The sequence below is a fragment of the Perca flavescens genome, chromosome 5 (genome assembly GCF_004354835.1).
Source record: "Perca flavescens isolate YP-PL-M2 chromosome 5, PFLA_1.0, whole genome shotgun sequence".
In the NCBI taxonomy this organism is placed as follows: Eukaryota; Metazoa; Chordata; class Actinopteri; order Perciformes; family Percidae; genus Perca; species Perca flavescens.
The window spans coordinates 16,412,555-16,434,682 of NC_041335.1; the positions used below are offsets into that span (position 1 = coordinate 16,412,555).

Below are 22,128 nucleotides of genomic sequence, written 5' to 3' on the forward strand. Positions count from 1 at the left end.
ATTACTTAAGACACACTTAAATAAATACAATTTATCTTGTAATATCTCTAACCTGAAATACATTTGTCCCAAAACTTTGCTACAACTTTATGGTCCAACTGTACAGAACTGAAATGCCTGGCTGAGATTAAAAGTGAGAATCCAAGTAGGAAATACAAAATATGCTTTCAAATCTGAAATTATGAAGGAATCTATAGGGAACAAACTCTTCTCATGTTTCACAATGTAACTCAACTCCCATGATTCTTTATGTAATCTCAAATCTGTAAGTAATACAAAACTCCATGAGTAAGTGGTAGTAAAAGATAACAAAATTACCATCAACGTATTAACGGCTTAACATTATAAAACAAAGTAAAATAAACACTAGCATATACAAAACAAAAGGCAACAGATATTCCTCCATTCCAAACACTGAGGGTAGTGTAGGGTTGTGTTTCAAGGTAAAGTGGGGAGGGTGGGGGGGGGGGGGCTGGTCCCTTGGCTCAGCGTGCGAGCCTCTGCCTGGCCACATCCCAAGAATCAGAGTAGCCTGACTCTAGAGTAGTGGCGGGTGTCCTAGGCCTCAAAACGCCTCGGACAGACCATGGGAGCAAAAAGGGTCCACATGTAGAGGAACAGACAGACCCAGCAGGAAACCATCTTGATCCAGAACACTGACCAGCTCCCGTCCAACAGCTTCTCAATCTTATGGTTATCATAACTGCAGAAGTAAGCACACAGTGAGAGAACTGAGCAAATACACAGGACTCATCAGCAGCTAAATTGTACATAAATCTATTATGTACATCAGCTGGATGCTAACGTTTTGAGGTATGGCAGATAGCAGTAGGTTCTTTTTTTCCTCCGCAGCCAAAATAAAGGCTATAAGAGCGAGGAGAATGAACCAAAACAGTAAATCATGCAATGACATATCAAAACATCTGCTGTTAGCGAAAGGATAGATTTCAATCACCATTATTTTAGCTATTTTATACCTGAAACAAAGTAAAATATTGACTCACAAAGTATTTTGTATCTGGCATCAAACACCTCCTGCACATACTGATATATTTCTCTCAGTTGACTTCATCCTTTGATGGGATGATTCTATACACGTTGCAAATGATGCACTGCCTCTGGCTATGAAATCAGTTTTCAAGTTGGTTATTAGTGAACTAAGTGAGGTCTGCTTAGTTCAGTCTGATCCTCCAGAGTAACTGGTGTACATAAGCATACCCAAGCATTGTACCACAAACAGAGCATCACTCACTGGAACCAGTTGGTGACGGTCATCATGACATAGAGGGATCCCAGGAAGAAGACAGAATGGAAGTAGGAGTAGCTGTAGATGGTTGCCTCTCTTTCATCATACACCACGTTCTGGCCTCCACCAGTATTCTCCTCATCATAATCATCTAAAAGAAATGCACATTAAATGATGCAAAGAGGACGTGGGTGAGGGACACTTAATGTGAAAATACATGCAATTATTGCTGCATTGTTGCATTATATGCAACTCCCAAATAGAATATGTGTACGCGTGGTGATATACTTCTAGTGGATATATCGGCCAACACATAACGGTGTTTACATATTTCCAGCAGGGGGCAATGTCAGCCTACCCCCAATTCCACCTTCATGCTGGTCCTGCTTCACTGTGTCATACTACCCTCCTAGTAACAGTGACATCATCTTTGTTTACTGACCAATACTTTCTCACCATCCTCAATCTGGCTGAGGAATAGCAATGAGCAAAGCCCCTCTGTGTGCAAACACTACGGCTGGGGACATACGCATACACACTGAACAGGCTGGAGAGAGGGGGAGGGGAAAAAAACAAGACATGACAGCGAGGGGACATTATTTGACTTTCCTCACCTGTGTCATCTCCAAAACAGAAACAGCAGCGAGCTCTCTGCAGGATAAAGAAAAACATACATGTTACAACCAAACTGGAATAGACACACACATTATGTCTCTTGGGCCTAATTTGTTTAATTTGATAAGGGTATAAGTCTAACTGGGAGTGTCTGGTCAGTGTGGGTTTTAAGTCCTGTTAATCTGTTTAACCAGTCTGTATATTTCATTAACCCACACACCTAGTGACAGCTGAATATTTGTGTGTTTACCTCAGCCTCTGGCTCACTGTTCCTACACACTCTGAGCGCTGCAGAGCTTCGCCTGGTGGTGGACGTCAAGCTAGAGAGAGAGCGAAAGAGAGAGAGAGCGAGAGAGAGAGAGAGAGAGAGAGAGTGGATAAAGAGATAAAAATACAGATGGAAAAAGAGAAAGGTTGTAATTCCGTCACTATGTATTTTTCCATTAACTTGCAGTTTGACATTGCTGCAGTCTAATTCCCTCTCCTTCGGTGAACGACCACAAGAGAGACAGGATGCCTCCACTTGATGGGAAACACATGTGAACAAACACAAAAAGCCATAGTTCTCATCTCTCACACCCTTAGCTGAGCCACAGCCAATCCATGCGCTGCCTCTCCAGAGTCACAGCCAATCCAAACTACCCTGTCTCTGTCTCTACAGCCTGCCATGAAATACATTTATTTTATTCCACATTGCTTAAAACAGAGCTGCTGTTAATGGGCTTGGATTGTAGCCTTTACATATTCTCTCAACTCTTTGAATTTAATGATAAATCACAAAAAATAGATATATTATAGGGAAACTTGTCTTGTATTTGTGTAGAGATCAGGAAAAAGGAGAAGCAAGAGGTGTGTTTGCGTGTGTGTCTTACCAAGAGTAAAGAATGCAGCCAAAGAGGATAACCGTTCCAAAAATGGTGACAATCTTCTTGTCGCTCTCCGTTCCAGCGTTTAAGGGAAACACGCACACGGTTGTGTTCACACCATTTCTTTCCACCACTAGTCAGAAAGAATGTGCAGAGAGTATTGTAGGGAGTAGGGAGATTGCAAAAGATGCTGTGAATGTGTGTGTATTTTGGCACAGTGTTAGCAATATCAAGAGCAGGAGGGGAAGGGAAAATGGAGACAACCTGATAGTACGACATACAGTAAGTACAAAAACACCAACAGACTCACTAACAGTACAGTTAGTACTTGAGTGTTACTTAGGAGGCACGTGCTGATATTAAATATTTATGGTAAGATTATCTTCACAATAGTATCTCAGCATAGACTATTATCTTGACAGCTACTATGGAAATATGAGTGCTGTAGGGATGAAGAAAGTACCTCAGAGTCTACAGAGTAATTTGTTTTAAGAATTACAACTTTCTCTAAAGCTTTCAATTAAACATTTTATCTTTATCTGAGAGATTTTGATGCCTCTTCTGAGACAGGCCTCATATGTATTGCGTTTGGTTTATGTTTCTTACTCTTGAGTGTAACACAACATTTCACAGAACAGATGTGCAGGATTCCTCATCCATTATGACAACATTGAACACTTGACTGTCAAATCTGTGTCCTCAACTAGAACAGAACAGAAATAACACTATAATAATAATAATAATAATAATAATAATAATAATAATAATAATAATAATAATAATAATAATGCATTTTTGTTTTGGCTTCTGAGCAAGAGGTGTTCCCATATTCTTAAAGTGTTTTATTGTCTCAATTATTATTGGTTTACTTTAAAGAGATGACTTACCAATATTTATTATTAATATATATTTATATTGATTATGTTTCCATGTGACAGTGTGCAGCTGTGTGAATGCCAGCCTGGTAGATTTATTTATTAATCTTCCATACAGAATAGTCATGTTTTATATGGTGTTTGCTGCAGCATTACGCATTACTTAGCCTAACCCATGACTCAATATAAATAATACCTGTTGATCTAAGCTGATACCCAACTACGTCTGTGACTACTTTGTGGAGATGGGTGTCTGTTCATACTCACTCTCTTTTGGTTTGCTGGAGAAGGCTGAGAAGGTGAGGTACATGACGTACACACTGATGACTCCTGGCTGCAGCAGACCTGATGTGGGCTGCACTGCAGGGACACAAAGGTGAATAAAGGATGTAATTATCACTGGCTAAACTGACAGAGATTCCTGAGTTGGTGCAAATGTATTTTACAAAACAAGACTGTAAGTATTATAGAAACAGTCTATTACTTATGGCTACTGTGCATGAGTTTCGAATGTGTTGCTATTTGTGAATTACTCTTTGTGATAAGCCAGGCAGCTTTCTACAAAAAGCACCTAAATGCAAATGCTTGTATTTTCATTTGTATTACACAGTCAAATGAGCTTGTAAGTACAGGTCCTTACATTTCTGTATGCATGGGGAGATGGCCAACAGGGAGACGATGAAGCACAGGCTGCCGTTGATGCCCAGGAAGATCTTGTTAAGTAAACAGGCCTCGGGGTCGGTGTAGAATACACCCATGAACACCAAGGCTGCTACCGCACCACTGAACAGCATCAGAGTTACAAAGGCCAAAGCGGCGTACCACAGGCGATTATACTTCACTCCTGAACTCCTGCAGACAGAAAGAGAGAGGTTAAGAAGAGACAGAAAAGCAGACAGCAGAAAGGGAAAAAAAACACAACATGAACATGAGATCGAGTTAACGGGGGAAAATAATCAAAGAAAGCGGACACAGCAGCAATTGGCCTAAAGAAAAAGTCAAAGTAAAGTTAGAAAAATGTTTGGTGGCGAGTTATTTTCTGCACCCTGAAGAGATAATAATCTTTATATAATTATGGGTGCTTAAGTGCTTTCACATGGTGTGAAAATTCAAGGTTTTATAAAAAATTGGTGACAAGTGCACATAGCAATACACATTGAGAGGTTTAGGTTTACTGCATTCATTGGTTACCAAACCATTACAAGTTTTTGAAACAATCCGCTGTGGTATGTGTGTGTCTGAGTGGGAAGGGAAGGGGAAACTGAGTGCACGCTCCTAAACCATATGCATCCTGTGAATCTGCAGTGCCGGCCGGCCTGCTGCCAAACCTCCCCACCACCCACAAAAACACAAAGCTACATGAACCATGCACAGAAGAATACATCCCACCCTCTGAGTTTCTCAAGATCAAATAAAAAGCACTGCACTGCTCCTATTCACAGCGTGTTCATGTTTACGTAAGCGAGCTGGGACAAGAGAAAGGAGCACACAGAAGACAGGTTTCTCTCACCAGTTTGTGTTCCATCTGTGTGCAAACTCCACCAACATCATGAGCTGGATCAGCAGGAAAAAGAACCCGCCAGCTGCTCCTATGTAGCGCCACACTGTGGAAGAAGAAAAGACAGGGGAAATTGTTTCAGAGAGGAGAAGACCTAACAGCAGATATATGTGACCTGTTGCACACAGATTATACTCAAACTACAGAAAAGATGGCAGGGTCATTTTAGAAGATTGTGTGGAAGGCAGTGTATTTGAGTGAGCTTGGAAAATGATGCGGCTTATAAAAGAAAATTGCAATATTTGGTCATTTCTTTGTTTCCAACCTTTTGCTGCCATTGAAGTGGATATACGAATGATGTGAAGATATGACAAAATATATTATGAATATCATCTTAAAAAAAATAATTATAGCACTGTAGGTCTCTTTACCTTCCAGAAAGGTTTCCTGACCCGGGATGAAGAAGGCACCAGCGCAGCACGCCACCAGCACAATAAACTTCAGCAACCAGAACCTGATATTTAAAGCACAACATTGAGGGTCGTACATTGAAAAATAGATACACAAAATGGAAATGAAATACAAAACAATGACTCCTGACAGAACAGCCTCAGTGTTGGAATTTTGATGGATTAGTGTGAAAGAGAAATGCAAGAAATACAATGTGTCAATTCAGAACATATAGTATAAGGAATCCAAAAATACTCAGAAATAAATACTGCAGGATAAAATCTGGTGTTCAAGAGAACAGGTGCCTATGTTTATGTTCAGAAAACTATTCAGAGATCACTTGTTATGTTGCAGGATTTTACCGTTTACACTCAGAGATACTTAACGGTGCTAACTATTGCCAGTGTTAATAAAAACCTGCTTGTGGGAAATAAACCTACCTGCAGTCAAAAGTTTGAATTTTGTTTGGCTTTTGCTTTGGTGTCAGCAGTCGAGCACTGCAATTTTAAAAACTATAATTTTTTCTGCACTGCAATTTTAAGGTTCCAGCTAGATATAATAGATGAATGTAAATTATTTAATAGCTGACAGGGTGAAAGGTGGACAGAAAGAGGAACAAGGCCTTCTTACCCGTTATGCACAGCCGCCCTGCAGCCTGTGCTGTTGTTGACTCGTATGGTGAAGAAAGCGAAAAATAAGAAGAAGCAGGCCATGCCGAAGCACACCTTGTAGACGGCAGCGTAGCCAACCAGAGTTTTGCAGTTCTCCCCTGCATTCATCCTCTCACACAACTCACTGTAGAAGGGGATCTGATTGACAAAATCACAAACCCAAAACACAGATTAGATCATTATGGCGTTGACACCCCCCCACCTCTGCTCATGTTTGTCTAGTACGCCTCAGAGAAAAGGCCCAATGGCATCTGTTCTGAGTGTCACACTTCTAAAGGAGCAGAAAGAGAGAACAGGCAGCAACAACAACCCCTCTTTCTCTCCATGAAGCCCTCTTTCATCCCTCGTTCTCTACAGGCTGTTAGAGGGGCCTTACAACTAACTGTCAGTGTACACAAACAAAAGACACAGATGAATAAATTAACCGCCTTTTGTCAGCAAGTCAGAGGGATTGGGAAGAGTGAAAAGCAGAGAGAGCACGAGCAAGAGAGAAAGATTGGGAGATCTGTCTTAAAATAAATTTCCCAAAATGTATTTCGACCTACAGTGAGCTGCATAACAAAGAAGAGAGCAAAACTGGAGTCAGAAAAGTTCTAAGGACTTTGCTATGGCCTTCAACAGGAAAGCGGAAGTGCTTCGGTGGCTCATTGCCAACAGAAGAGACGGCCTTTGAAATGATCACCACAGAATGGAGGCTCACATATCTGTTCCCTTCTCTGATGCCCCCTTGGCTGTGTGAATCAAGTCAAATACATGAGCTGTTTTTCAAACAGCAGTCATTTTTTGAGAGAACTACAGATATTTACTTTTAGATGATAAATGGTTTGACTTGGCTTTACTAGTTATTGGCAGAGTATTTTGGTCCTTGAGGTTGTACACATGGGTGAGATGCCAGTGGATTGAGTTGTCATCACCTCAGTGTGTAGCACAGTCCAGAGGCAGATCACAACATAGAGTAAAAAGCCCATTTTGGAGCTTTTGTTTCATGTTGAGGACCTTTTTAGCATGTCCATGGTGTTGTGATTAAGAAAGAAGGGGGGCGGCTGTTTCAGACAGCTGTAAATCTCTTGAGAAAAGACCAGCACTCTCATACGCACAATGGCTGCTCTCTTAGCCGGGACTTCCCACTGGGCTCAGTGTGTGACTGGCAGTGTGCGTGTATATATATATATATATATATATATATATATATATATATATATATATATATATATATATGTGTGTGTGTGTGTGTGTGTGTGCGTGTAACTCAGCAGGCTTTGCGTGGGGCCATTTTGTGCCTGCATGGGTCTTTTACAGGGTTGTCCTCTCACAAGGAGGCAGACAGTTGGGACTTTTTTTAATACCGTACAGTAGACAGTGCTTGAAAGAGAAAAAAAAATAACAGCGGATGATTGGTAGAAAAATATCTCTGTCTTCAAATAGCTCTCTCAATTGAGGAAGCTTGCAGTCATTGCCATAGTTACAGAGTCAGCTGACTTCCTAGTCCAGTGAATGCTTATACAGCAACTGGATTGTACCTACTGTATGGTACCTTTCAAACAGGGACATAATTTCTCAAGTTTAGATATGATAAGATACTGTATGTGTATATGTCCAAATTTCCTTCGGTATACAGTCTGTCTTATCTCATCTTATATTCAGCTATCAATATTAACTTAGACGAAAGAGTAGGCAGGATGAGAAAGGAGATGTATCACTACAGCCTGACTCCCTCAGATAACTATATTGTAGTAGTGGCCACAAAACTCATGAAAGCTGTGAAGATCAAAAGAGAGAGCAAAAGGCCTCCTGTGCATTTTCTCCCAACTTCAGAGGCTAGGTGGTTGATTAAAAACAAAAGGCTGATCTCCTACCTACTCACCTATGGCCTTACTGCTGTGAAGATACACATGGGATCTACAGGTGAAATAGTGGGATGTCTACTTTGCCTGTAGTAAATCTTCAATTTTGCCTGTTAGCAATGACAAGTTACCACTGGTACATTCTCTGAAATGTTATTCTGTTTACACCACAGAGCTAAACATAAAGGCTGGCTCACCTGACAATGTGACAAAATTTGTTTTAAAAAAAGTTTGTTAAATACGTTCTCTTTCCCTTTCAGTTCTGCTCCATATCAGCATGTGTTTCTGCATACTGCATTCAACTGTCTAATGACCCTCAGACCTCATTTTATGTACAGTTGCTAACTTCTGCGTAGTGAAGCCTGGGGAGAAAGTATATACGTAGCGGGAGGCCAAACGCTGTAAAATGGTCCCAGTAATGTGTCACCCTTTAAGAACCCAATAAGTCAGCAGGCATGTTGCTACCTACAAAACTGCACACATAGAAACTCATGACGTGATCATCTGAGCAGATCTCATAATTGAATACCAGTTTATCATCACTAAATTTAGGAAGCACTTGGCTGTTAGAGCCTTTTAGGACTGAGAGTTTCTGAACCACTGCATTCCCTCTTCATTGCAAATGACGCTGTTATGGAACATTTAATAATTTAACACGATTACTCGCTGACTTCTGGAAATATGTTGTAATCATTGAACTTAAAAAACAGTGGGAAAAGTTAAAAAAATTAACAGTAAAAAAAAATGTGAAATTTGCCTTAATACTTTTCCTATTTAAAGTTTACTTGTAAAACGTAATGAGCAAAATAATAGTTTTTCTCGATTATTCTGTTTTTGCGATCATTGGGAGCCAAAATCATAATCACGATTAAATTTCGATTAATTGCACAGCCCTAATAGATGATTTTTTTTTCTTTGCTGTTTTTTCCTCTCTACCTTCTTACAATTAACACTTCCAATCATAGACAATTCAAACTCTTCAATTACATACCCAAATAAACTTGTAATGTACAGTTTCAAAAAGTGTGTACATGTGTAAATGCTGTGGGAGAGTGATACTGTGCGTATGTGTGTGATTTATGTAGCCTACTTATGTACTTACACGGGCTCTCAACTGCTCCTCCACAGTGGGGGACATCATGATGCAACAGACGATGGTGACCAGCAGGAAGTAGAAGGCGTACATGATGCGGGTCCCTGTGGACTGTTTGATCTTGGGGCAGCAGTTACAGCAGCACGAGCAGGCCGCTGAGCCGCAGCAGCAGGCCAGCTGCACAGAGAACAATGGAGAAAAGAGAGAGAGGTGGGAAACACATTACCATATCAGTTTCAGAATTGTCCACACTGTTATAAGCCATCTGATACAGATATAAGGAATTTACAAGGCACTCGGATAAGGGAGGTGTGTGCATGTTTCAGCCACATCCGTCAGCTACAGGAAGGGAAAAATCCCCCAGGATCACCAAAATATGTTTGATTGAAGAAGTTAAACATACACTAATTGCAACAAAAGGCTTGTAAGAGTAAAATTATAGAGATGAGCAGTGGACAAAAGATAAAAACAGAAGAAAAAAAAATGACTTCCCCTCTATTCTCAATTCAGTTAAGGCACACTAAGAAGAAGAAGGATTTTTCTTTCAGGATGGACAGACATGCAATGTACACATATGGACAGAAATAACAGTAGTAAATGACTACAGTTGGTTAAACCTTTGAAGCCCAAACCAACAAACTACAGGCACTTTAAGGCTGTGTCTATCATCTCCTCTTTATGAAACATACTTTTATCTATTCAACGTTAAAAGTTCAATGTTACAGTATCTAAAGACATAGCGACTGTAGCAAGTAATGCTATGACCCTATAATTAAAAAAAAACATTATAGTAAAAGGTGCATGCCTGATTAAACACTTAAAGAACAGCATCTAAGGTATTCTATTTTTTTTAAACATTGTTCAAAAGTTTGCAGCAATTGTGGCAAAAATGTTATGTGCAGCAGTATCTGGTGCCTTCTGGTACATGTTCATCTTTCAAGAGCTTCGGCTTTCACAATCCTGGAACAGCTAATACTGCAGGTAATAATAATGCCAGAAGACAATTATGGCAATTTACTGGACAAGGGGAAACTCATAAAAGAAGACATCCGCCTGACTGTCTCTTTGCTCATTCATGGTTTCTATCAGGAGGGACAAATCCCACCCTCTCGTCCTCCACAGTGGCAGCTCAGACTCGATATAGACAGCGAAGTCTTGTTTGAAAACACACACTCACTCGCTTATACAGAGAGGCCTTCTCCATTTCTTCTGAAAGGCCCTCATACAAGGGGACGATCTCATAAATACAGGCCCTGTGTTCTATTTAGGAAAGAGGAGGCTCTATAATTATACAGTATAGCGTCTTTCTGTAGCCGCCCCACCCTGCTTTTATAAGCCTCCTATTCCTCAGCCTGCAGAACACACACTGCTGTGGTGAGAGGTGAACTTCTGTTGTGGTCTACAATCGAGGTGTGGCTGCAACGCTACATTGGTGCTGCACTGCTGAAGGGCTTACACACACCATTTTCCTTTGAATGTTCTCCCCTTATGGGATGCAACACATACTTTGCTAGTGATAAGGATAAAGGAAAGGTGCTGTGGGTTACATGCCAAGGCTGGTCTGTACATGGTTGAGTCTTTTTGAGTTCCAGTGAACCTTGTCTCTTGGTATTACTGCCATTATGGCATTAGGTGAGAGGTAGGTGTTGTAGAGGAATTCTGTCTACTACTTCAGATTATTTCATAAAAGTCAAAATCAACGTCTCTGTGAATACAAATTTATTTTATTGTGTACGCAAGAGAAAGACTCTTACAACAAAATTAGCAAGTTGTGAGTTGTTCTGTCCGTCAGGAAACCATCTCACACCAACTTGACCTTCACATTATTTAGAGAAAATATCACCCTCAATAACCAATTCTAACAGTCTGTGCTTTGTTATCTATCCAGCTCAAGGTGAAAAAATGATAAGTATTATTACAAGTATCTGTTCCTAGAGCACACATTCACTTTCTCATAATACTTTCCTTGCGTACAGGAATCTCAGTAAAATCTGCAATTCATGTTGCACACATCTTTTTGCACATGCCATCTTTGTTGTATACATTTTTCTGTTTTCATGTTTTTTTATATTTCAAGAACAGTACTGAAGGAGGCAAACAAGCATTTCACTGCACAATGTAGACATATACTAAGTATGTGACAAACAAAAACCTTATCTTAAACGGTTACATCATCATTTAACTAAAGGGAGAACCAACTGGGGTATGCCACAAACAAATTATGCACCTTGAAGCTCAAATTATTTAATGTTTTTAAGATTTTGGGGCATTTTTTGCCTTTATTAAATAGGATACAGTCAGGACAGACAGAACAGAGGGTAAAGACACAAGGGGAATGACATGCAACAACTGTCCCAGGCCACACTTAAAGGGGGACATTGCAATTACATTGTCATACAACCAAGTCCACTAGGACGTCCCGCCTTGTAGCTCAAATGTTTATTCTCCGGACCTGTAATGCATCCTAGCAAGATCAGTTCAATTTGCCTTTCAGTCATAACATTAATCTTATCTCTTGTCTGCGAGTGTGTCTCAAGCCAGGGCCTGTAATCTGGCCAGGGTGTACTGATGTAGTAAAGCCAGTGTGCAACATTGTCTGATGTGTTGCGTTCCGCTCCAGATGCCAGTAATGTGCGGTATGCTGCAGACTCGTGGATCCACAGAGGCACATGGTCAGGATCAAGCCACTTCTCTGCCCACATGGCTCTGTCTCCCTGCAATCTCTGTCCAGAGGTTTCCCTGCCAGTCTTTTCTAGATAGACTTAATTGTTTTTCGCCTGGAGCTGAAGAATGGTCACCAATAGCCTTGCCTTTTTGATATGAGCTTTGTGGTATCGGTTTGCTAGTTCTCTAAACAGATTTCCATGTGAAAACAAACTCAATTATGCTTCCACCCAGTTCTCTCCACGAGCAAAGAAAATCAATGCTCTGTTGCTCTTGATACAGAAGGTAGAAATGAATGAAATCAAGAACAAAACACTCAGGCTAACTGCACCTTTTGGATCAGAAATGAACAGTGTGGAGCACCAGGTTAGCATTGTATGTAAGGAATCCATCCTTCATTTGAAGATCTGGGTTCAAGGACTTGCAATAGTATGTGTCAGTGAAACCCTCCCAACTCCAGTAGTTTATTCAAGCATGAGTAGGAATAGGTCAACATCCAAATACAAGGTTTACATGTTTTGTTTTTTATTATTTATTTTTTTTTTTTTTTTTAAATAGGCCAAATCATACATTTGCCCTCCTCGTGCTATCTGGTTATGGGTTGTGAGCAACAAACACAAAGACGTCTTTTATGCCAGATCAAACAAAGAATAATGCTGTTTTATTCTCAATCAGGATTCAGGAATGGTGTGTCAATATCCACTTGTGGAAGTGGGCAATTAGCTCATTCACGTGCACACCATTTACCAATGCTTGAAATCCCACAGATGAGTGTATGATGAAAATTCTGCCTCCAAGGCTGCATGTCCATATTTCTGCTTTTATGCATACACAGACATCTAACCTTGAATCCAAACCCAGTTTATATATGTGGCCCCTGGTCTCCATTTGAATAAACACAGCTTAACAGGATAAGCCGTTTCTTTTGTCTCTGCAGCACCCACATGTCTTTCTCAATGGGCGATTAATTAACCACAACCGACTGAAAGTAAGAAGAAAAAAAAACAGGATGATTTAAGACGTGAGGGTGTTTAGACTTCATCAGTTAGGGGGTGTTTCACCAGTGGACTGCACACAGTGAGGGGGCCAACAGCAAAATGCAGCAGAACTGATGGAGGGAGGGAGAGCCAGGAGAGGGGATGTCTCCAGGAATTCCACCATACACAGATACAAAAAAAGAGTATCCATGGTAACCAACGCTGACCTTACCCACTTAATAGGCCATCCACCCCCCTCCTCCACTGCCCGCCTGACCCAGCATGTCGACAGGTGGTTGGCGTGTCTGCAGTGTACACCCCTACTTCAATATCGACCCCCCACTAGCTTGTCATATTGCTCTAGCCATAGAGGCCCAAAGATCATCAATACATGCTACAGCAAACATGGCACTTTAACCATTTGCTAGGTATACCCTGGTCTAGCTTTACCAGACTTCAAATGAGCCAAGACTCTCACTGAAGGCACCAAGCCTCACTACACTGTGATAGCGGGACTCGAGAGAGACAAAGACTCATCTCTTTCTCACTCAGCCTGAAGCTCTGTTTCACTCTCTCCATCTCATTTCCTCCGTCCTCCCCCACCCGGTTACTCGGAGGCTTAGTGTTGTCTTCTCTCGTGCTTCTTCCTCTTTGCCCTTTCTTTGTTATCTTCAGCTGCCCTTTACCCCAAATCGCCCTCCCCCTGTTCTAGGGTCAGGAAAAAGACGATGTTGCTCAAAGCACACACACAGGAATCAGCTTTACGTAGAGAGGATGGACAGGGCACATTACTGAGAAAACCCCCAGGAAATGACCCAAATGACATTCAAAATGAAGCGAAGTGTTTGCAGAGACAGAGTTAGTCTGTATGACCAAGGACTGTGACCTAGTAGACCTACAGCTGGATGCTTAATCAACTACTGTGATAAAGTCCTACATGTAGACCACATCTGTGAGTTGTTTATCAGAGCATTGATGATAATTACCACGTTTTTTCCCCCTGCTCCATTATCTTCCACCCTTTGATCCTCTACCCAGCAGTGTTTAAAAGAATTGCAGTATTTAACAAACAGGAAATGGCAAGGGTAGCCTAAATCAGACACACAGGACTCAGCACACAACCACGCAGACACAACTGCTTATTCAATACAAACAGACCAGTCGCAAAACTAGGTCACTCACTATATATCAAAGAGCCAGTTAAGAGTTTTCTCCTTGAACAAATCAACCACCCAAGCAGATGTGTCAACAATGCATCCACAGGTTGGGAATTGAGGCCATCTGACAAAATCTGGATGGAATAACTATATAAAAAAGTACTATCAGTTGTACATGTGGAATTTGTGATTGGAGTTTTTGGCACCAGACCACAGAAACAATCGGTTCCTGATGTGGCTGACACAGTTTTCCCCTCCCAAGATTTGAACAGAGGGAAAAACTTACATCAGCTGATTTGAGATGTTGATATTGATTATAAGGAATGACAAAGAAGCACATTTTCAGTGGGAATATATGGCAGCACAGACAAATAGAAACATGACTCACAACTGAGATAACCACTGTCAAAACTATTTGACTGGAAGAATGTGGCATAAGTATTACGTAAGGATTATAAACCTCAGGTTGATTTTAAACATCAGTGTGGCTGTTCATTCATTCATCTTTATTCCCTGTCCTACTTAACTTTAGTACATTCTGCCTTACATAGGTAGACTATGCTGTATGCTGGTTGCTTCAAAGCTGAGGGAATTCCTTTTTAGTTAGAGCTTAGTGATGGTGGCCAATGGATAAAGCTGACCACAATGACTCATGACAGACCAACGGTTCAGACGAAACTGTAGACACTAGACACACCCTCTTATGTCAACTTACAACAATGCATAGGGTTGAAAGGAGTGAGGAGAAACCAGCAGAATGAAAAAAAGAGGGAAATGTGAAACAAAAAACCCTTGAAACAATAAGACACAAGCAGAATCGTTCTCACACAAAAGTTAGGTTGGCCCAAGTTCCAGACCGGACCGAGACCTACTCCATTTCCCCTTATGTTGTGACTGACAGCTCTACTATTGTCCATATAGCTAGGCAGCTGTATACACACAGCAAAAATGTATCACTGCTCTGTTTCCTACACAAAGGGAGGGCTTCTTTGTTTCTCTCTTGGCAAATACAGCCCCTAGCTACAACCAACAGAGAGAAACTTAAGTCCAATAGGCAGAAAATAAAAGAAACTAAACTTCGGTACAGTGAAGGGCTGAAAAACAGGGCAGCAATGAAACAATCCTGTTCAGACAAAAGAGTCAGTCACAAAAATAACCAAAGGAAACAAGAACAAGAAAACAATAATGGGAAGACGAGAATAGAAGGCAATATAAGATCAACAGGCACTGGCCTGTTTCACTTCCCAATGTATTGTTTACTAGTGTGACGCTTCCGTTACGCAGAGTTGCACACAACACCGATGTGCTTTATAGCCACAGCCTTACTGTAGGCTCAACTGATACCAATTACACCATGCAAAGAGTTGGCTGGCATTTCACACTGTTACATCAGCGCCTTCATCCCTTGCAGAAAAATACTAAATTACAGAGACAAGACCTGGGAAGCTCTGAAAAGTAGGAGGTTTCTTAAGACATTATCACTGCTGTATGACAGTTTAGAGGGAGACAAAAGAGATGAAAGATTGCCAATGGTCTCCCTGTGGGAAAACAACCTCCTGCTGCTGCTGACCACAGCAAAATTCCTGAGGGGAAGCTGTAAATAGCAGACATGTCTCACATGGACACAGTTGGCCAGTAATTCTAATCGTATGACTGACCCAGAAATGTATGTTTGTGGGAACTGCTGCAGATGTTTGGTGGCCGTACTCACTAAGGTTATAGTTTACAAGTAAAGTGATTTTACAGCTCATCAACACCTGTTTTTAGGATCCCCTGTTGCCGTGACCTCAGCAACAAGCAGTCAAACCGCCATCTGATGTGACTGATGTGTGTTTGTGGGAGTGTTGCTGGTGAACATTTAGAGATAGTTTTAACAACATTTACTGGTGTGGGAATCACATTCCAGTCAGCTGGCATTCTTAAGAATTGCGGAAATCTTTTTACAGGAAATACAACGTTACACTTAACCTGCGTTAATCATGGAATGAATATTCCAAAACCACAACCACAACCAATAATTAACGATACTGCCTACCAATCCCCATTTATGAAATGCTTTTGGTTATTTTGCATCACCTTGATATAGGAAAATAATGCACCGTGTACTGAAAAAGAGTTGTGCAACGTGAAAACACTCTTTTTGCTTGCACATTCCCAGAGACCAGGGTGCCAGTTCAGTGCTAGATGTCTTCCTGAAAGGATACATTGCTTTCTGGACCACAGTCTCTAGTGTCCTCTCGGTCCTCTAGACTCATGTAGCCTGCCAAAGTTGCCTGTTGCCATCGCTGTGCTGCTTGAAACACCCACATGGTTCCTGTCCTGTCACACACTCACATCCAACGCTTGCAGCACTTTGGACAAAACTCAACATTGAGCTAAAGCCTACCCCCTATTCCATCACAATATGGCATACATCCCTGATCCCACTGAGTGAGCTGCTCCAACACCATGCCTTCTCCTCTTTCCAAGTTTGTCCAAACAACGCCCACCCTCCATTTATTTTCACCTCCGAGCCAGAGGAAATTAACAGACCACACATCAATTTGGGCTACTCTAAACCTCAAGAGGGGCACATTATATGCACATTCAAAAGAAGCTAATTACAAGTTTACACATTCATAAAGATGGCGACAAAACTAAATGGGGTGTCTGTGACAGGGATTAGCACACCACTCCAGCACAGCAACACAAAACTGTTTTTATTGTTTGCCATTCATTTTCTCTTAATCCCTCCCTGTTTCCATCGTCCTGTCTTTGAAAGAACAGGAAATAGAAGTGAGCTCCTCATAGATGAGGGATGTGTCTGTGTAATTAAATTCTTGACCAGACCAGCTCAGCAGTGGTAACCCTGTGGTCAAAAACAATCTGTTGGATGAAAAAAAAGACACTCAGAAACTAAAGAAAGTCCTTCCTAAAGTAATTCTGTGACTTCATATTACTTACAGCCCTCAAATAATTCAGGTACACAAACAATATAATAATCACCAATCACTTTCATTACTGACAAATTTGAAGATTATTTTCTTGATCAATCCTTTAAATGTAAGAAATGCCAGAAAATCCAACAGTCCTAAACCCAAATATAGTATAATAAAGAAGTATAATATAACTTATTGTCTATAACCAATTCAGAAAAACAAAAGATGAAACCATAACGTTTCTATAAGGGTAGGCTATGTGTGACTGGTAGAAGAAGTAACGTTACTAGCTGGAAAATCGGATTGGACTGAAGTTTTTGTCAGCTGGGGAGGCAAGATGTTCTTCAATGGTTGAAAAAATAAAATACAACCGTGCATTACTCAAAAGTAAGAAGAACAATAAGATTAATTTCTCACTACCTAGCTAGTTATGAAGAAAACACACGTCTGAGATCTGTAAACCCACAATGTGTCACTGTTTCCATCAAACATATCTTTAAAGACGTTAGTTCTGATAGCAGGTAGCCTACTGTACGTTGGCTACTCGTGCTGTGGCTGATGTTTTAGCTCGTCGCTCTTTGTCTCCCAGCGGCTATTATGGTGACAAATGTGTAATATTTTCATATTGTTAATGAGTTACGGTGGCTGACAGGGAATCACCACGACATACAACAACCGCTGACTCGCGTTAGCTGACGGTACACATATTGACACAAACAGTAAACATAACTGAAGTCGACGTTACACCTAGCATAATGCTTCACTGTAACGTTTACATCCGTTGAACAACAACAAAAAGCCTAGCAGTAGTATTGTTCCTCACCTGCGAGACACAACACGGAGTACACATTTTGTGGGGAGCCAATACATAAAATCCGTTTAAGAATAAGACGAGCTCGCTGCTTTCTCAATCGCTTTCTTTTTCTTCCTCCTCCACATGAAATCACCACCACACCACAAGGGGAACAACGCGCCTATCCTCGTCAAACTGCTCAGTCCTTCCACCCTGCGTGCCTGGCTGCTGCCGCCGCTGTCACCCCTCCCTGTCTCTCCTCCTTCTCCCTGTCTCTCCTCCTTCTCCCTGTCTCTCCTCCCACTGCACATCACCAACAATAAAGCCCAACACAAAGCTGTACTGCCTCTAGGCCATTAAGTCTAATTCTTAAAAAAATAAAAAATAAATAAAATATATATATACAGTGGGGGAAATAAGTATTTGACCCCTTGCTGATTTTGCAGGTTTGCCCACTTACAAAGAATGCAAAAATCTACAATTGTAATCATATGTACATTCTAACAGTGAAAGACAGAATCCCAAAGAAAATTCCAGAAAATCACATCATATGAATTTATTAAAATTGATAACCATCTGATGAGGAAAAACAAGTATTTGACCCCTTGGACAAAAAAGCAAGTATTCTGGCTCCTACAAAGCCAGTTAGTCTTTCTTTAAGACACAGCACCAATCCGAACCAATTATCTACATCAAATACACCTGCCTCACCTCGTTACCTGTATAAAAGACACCTGTCAACACCCAAACAACCAGCATCCAACATCACCACCATGGGCAAGACCAAAACGGACATCAGGGACAAGATTGTTGATCTGCACAAGGCTGGGATGGGCTACAAGAGAATCGGAAAGCAACTTGAGAGAAAAGATCAACTGTCGGTGCAGTTATCAGGAAATGGAAGAAGCACCACACCACCGCCAACCTCCCTCGGTCTGGGCCTCCACACAAGATCTTGCCTCGTGGGGTGTCCCTGATCATGCGAACGGTGAGGAATCATCCCAAAACCACAAGGGGGGAACTGATGAATCAACTGAAGGCAGCTGGGACCACAGTTACAAAAAAACGGTTGGTAACACACACGCCGTCATGGATTGAAATCCTGCAGTGCGCAAGGTCCCCCCTGCTCAAGAAGAAACATGTACAGGCCCGCATCGCCATTCACCACCTGGACGACTCAGAAGAGGCCTGGAAGAAGGTGATGTGGTCAGATGAGACCAAAATAGAACTTTTTGGCCTCAACTCAACTCCGTGTTTGGAGGGCAAAGAACACGAGTACAACCCAAAGAACACCATCCCCACCGTCCAAGCACGGTGGTGGCAACATCATGCTTTGGGGGTGCTTTTCAGCCAAGGGACGGGACAACTCCATCGTATTGAGGGAGGATGGGACGGGGCCATGTATCGTGGAATTCTGGACCGACATCTCCTTCCCTCAGTGAGAGAGCTGAAGATGGGTCGAGGATGGGTGTTTAACGACCCTAAGCACACCGCCAAAGCAACAAAAGAGTGGCTGAAGAAGAAGCACATCAAGGTTCTGGGTGGCCTAGCCAGTCTCAGACCTGAACGATTGAAAATCTTTGGAGGGAGCTTAAAACAGTTGCCAGGCGACAACCTCGGAACCTGAATGATTTGGAGGCTGTCTGCAAGTCGAAATGTGCACAAACCTTGTCACCAACTATAAAAACCGTTTGACATCTGTGCTGGCCAATAATGGCTTTTCTACAAAATATTAACATGGTGTTTGTCCAGGGGGTCAAATACTTGTTTTTCCTCATCAGATGGTTATCAATTTTAATAAATTCATATGATGTGATTTTCTGGAATTTTCTTTGGGATTCTGTCTTTCACTGTTAGAATGTACATATGATTAAAATTGTAGATTTTTGCATTCTTTGTAAGTGGGCAAACCTGCAAAATCAGCAAGGGGTCAAATACTTATTTCCCCCACTGTATATATATAGGCTATAATCTATGACACACTTCAACATTATAGTATTTCATTACAGATCAAAGCCTCTCACAAAGCCAGATTTCACAAAGTAATTGCATTAAAATCACTGCTGAGATCCTTAAATACATCATAGGACCATCAAGGAATATTAAGGGAATGTAAAACACTTTTATGAGTGCTATTCTACACTATTATTAGAACAGTTGAAGAAAAAATATATACAGTTGCCTAGAGTGATCTGGAACTATAATGATAATGCCCCACATAATGTTAATTACTTGACACCTATCGATAATAGGTGGTACATTTCTTATGACCTTCAAGTCTGGCTAACATACATGAGTTGTGTCATTAAAGTCATCCACTCCTTTTGTGGAGCAGTTGCAATGAAATAAAATAATTACAACAGCTGTAATAACCACCAGTATCAAATGTAATTGGTAATGTAACAGTCTATATGATGTTATTCTGCCAAGCAGATAAAGTCTGTTTGGCATTATGTTATGGTATTTGGTCATTAACATACAAGTGCCCAGCCCACATGGAAAACACCGGAAAATACTGTTGTGGTGGAACATTTGTCAGACATAACTTCTTACATGAACATATCTTCTGTCCCAGGTTCTTCAAATGAAATCTGCCACAAAAAAGTACCCTGCGTACAACACAGCTAAGTTGTTTTTGTATAATCATTCAGAAATTAACATTTTACCTAAAAGTGTAGTCCCTAATTAAATTATGACCAACAAAGTGTTCTTTATCTTCAATCTTACCCAAATCCCCATAAAGTCTTCAGGGAGACCTGTAAACCTGCCTGTTTATAGCTACTGGTGTACCTTAACTGTACAGTAGTGTGCACATAGAGATCTTTGACTTTTGGTTAATTTCGGTTTTAAATAAGGCTCCACACTGCAGTATTAATGCCAAGGTCTTATTTATCCCACTGCAGATCATCCCACATGCTTATTTTGCTGATTATGACTTTGCCACAAACCCTGTGCTCATCTATCTATAAATTGCAGGAACATCTGTGTGTGTGTGTGTGTGTGTGTTATGCGCATATCTCTCGAAGCGTTAGTCCAATGGATTTCAAACTTGACAGGTGTGTTGCTACGGGCACAAATAAGTGCGGTGCCAAGTTGGACGTTGTTTGGATTAGAAATGCAAAAGGTATCGTATCGGTAAAAGAAGCACACATTGAGTTTTACCGCTCTAGCCGCTGGCCACTCCCCCTCTCACACTGCTGCCTGACTGAGCTCAGCGCAGGACCAGAGACAGAGAGGGTCCAAGAAAGCAGTGGAGCTTTGGCAGCTAAAACGTGAAATACACCTCAGACCCACAAAAATGTGCGAAGTAGCACTACTTTGTTTACCACCTTTGACTCTTTTCCTGCTTCCAACGTTAGCTACATCATTGCTGGATATACCAAACTTTCTTCACTTTCCTGGAGCAGGAACATCCCAACTGTTGTGTGGTATAAGGTTGGTGAAAAAAAGGCCCTACGCTTTTCAGTGTCTATTTTTTCGCTAAGAGGAAACTCAACAAAAAGCCATTTGCCAACACTATATCAAACAAAAGCCAGACACTGTATAGTATTAAGTTGCTGTGAGCTGTAGCCTACATTCACCACTTCTAACCAGAGGCAGAACATAACGTAATCTCGGAGATTATTCCTTCACAGCGCTGTGCAATGCGAGAAAATCTCAGAGCTGAACTGGGCAGACACAACACTTTTCATCAGACTCACCCCCGGTCAATTAAGAATAATGCCAACTAATAACATTACTGTCACCAAAATACCCCCGTGAATCAAATCCCCTACTTCACCGTTAACTGTTAAGCCACTAAACTTGCATGGAAATTAACACCTCTGCTGAAATGTTAAATTAATTAACAATCATACAACACGACACCGTCTCTCTCTCTCTCTCTCTTTCTCACACACACACACACACACACACACACACACAGTCCGGTTCTGGTGGTTGATTAAGCAGATATGTGCTGATTAGTTCTCATAACGGGTCAGGTGGGTAGCGCACCGCCATGAGTCCATGACGCTAATTTTTTATTTTCATTTTCATTTTGTGATTACATTCTGAATCTGCAACGTTCTCGGTCAGGTAAATCAGTAAGTTAGTAGTAGGGTATACAGGGGAGTTGCATATGAAGTGGTTTGGGGTCCTTCTATAAGTAATTTTGGGGTACAATTTGTTTTCGAGGAATTCTACAAGCAGCAATACCACAGGCCAAGTAATCGCCCGTTCTAAACAGGCACATTATCAACGGGCACTGCACTGGTGTTCTGTAACAGCATGTGGGCAACAGTGTGTTGGTTCCAAAGAGTGCTTTCCTGACCAATGAAATTGACTTTGCATGAGCTGATAAGGCCGCTACTGAAGCGCTCTATGACTTTGCTATTTGCCAAACCTGTCATCTGACCCAGCCACCCCAAGAAACAAACAAACACACACACACACACACACACACACAGTGTCCCCTCTTAG

At 41.3% G+C, this 22,128-nt stretch overlaps 1 protein-coding gene across 1 annotated transcript; it reads right to left on the bottom strand.

Moving 5' to 3' along the window:
• Positions 1 to 474: 474 nt before the first annotated feature.
• serinc5 (serine incorporator 5) lies at positions 475 to 17,931 on the bottom strand. The gene is made up of 12 exons (XM_028578205.1): positions 17,698 to 17,931; positions 9,168 to 9,335; positions 6,181 to 6,359; positions 5,532 to 5,614; positions 5,113 to 5,206; positions 4,243 to 4,454; positions 3,870 to 3,962; positions 2,734 to 2,860; positions 2,112 to 2,181; positions 1,861 to 1,897; positions 1,253 to 1,397; positions 475 to 703 (listed from the first exon to the last, which is right to left on the bottom strand). The coding sequence occupies exons 1-12, from the start codon at positions 17,722 to 17,724 to the stop codon at positions 559 to 561; spliced, it is 1,380 nt and encodes a 459-aa protein (XP_028434006.1). The 5' UTR covers positions 17,725 to 17,931; the 3' UTR covers positions 475 to 558.
• Between the last annotated feature and the right edge of the window lie 4,197 nt (positions 17,932 to 22,128).

Bases quoted from the DNA above. Each gene is read 5' to 3' on its own strand.
- serinc5 (XM_028578205.1), bottom strand. From the start codon at position 17,724: ATGTGTACTCCGTGTTGTGTCTCGCAG. The intron at 6,360-9,167 runs GTAAGTACATAA...TTTGTCAATCAG, and splicing joins AGGAGCAGTTGAGAGCCCGT to ATCCCCTTCTACAGTGAGTT. The intron at 2,182-2,733 runs GTAAGACACACA...CTCTCTCTCTAG, and splicing joins GGCTGCATTCTTTACTCTTG to CTTGACGTCCACCACCAGGC.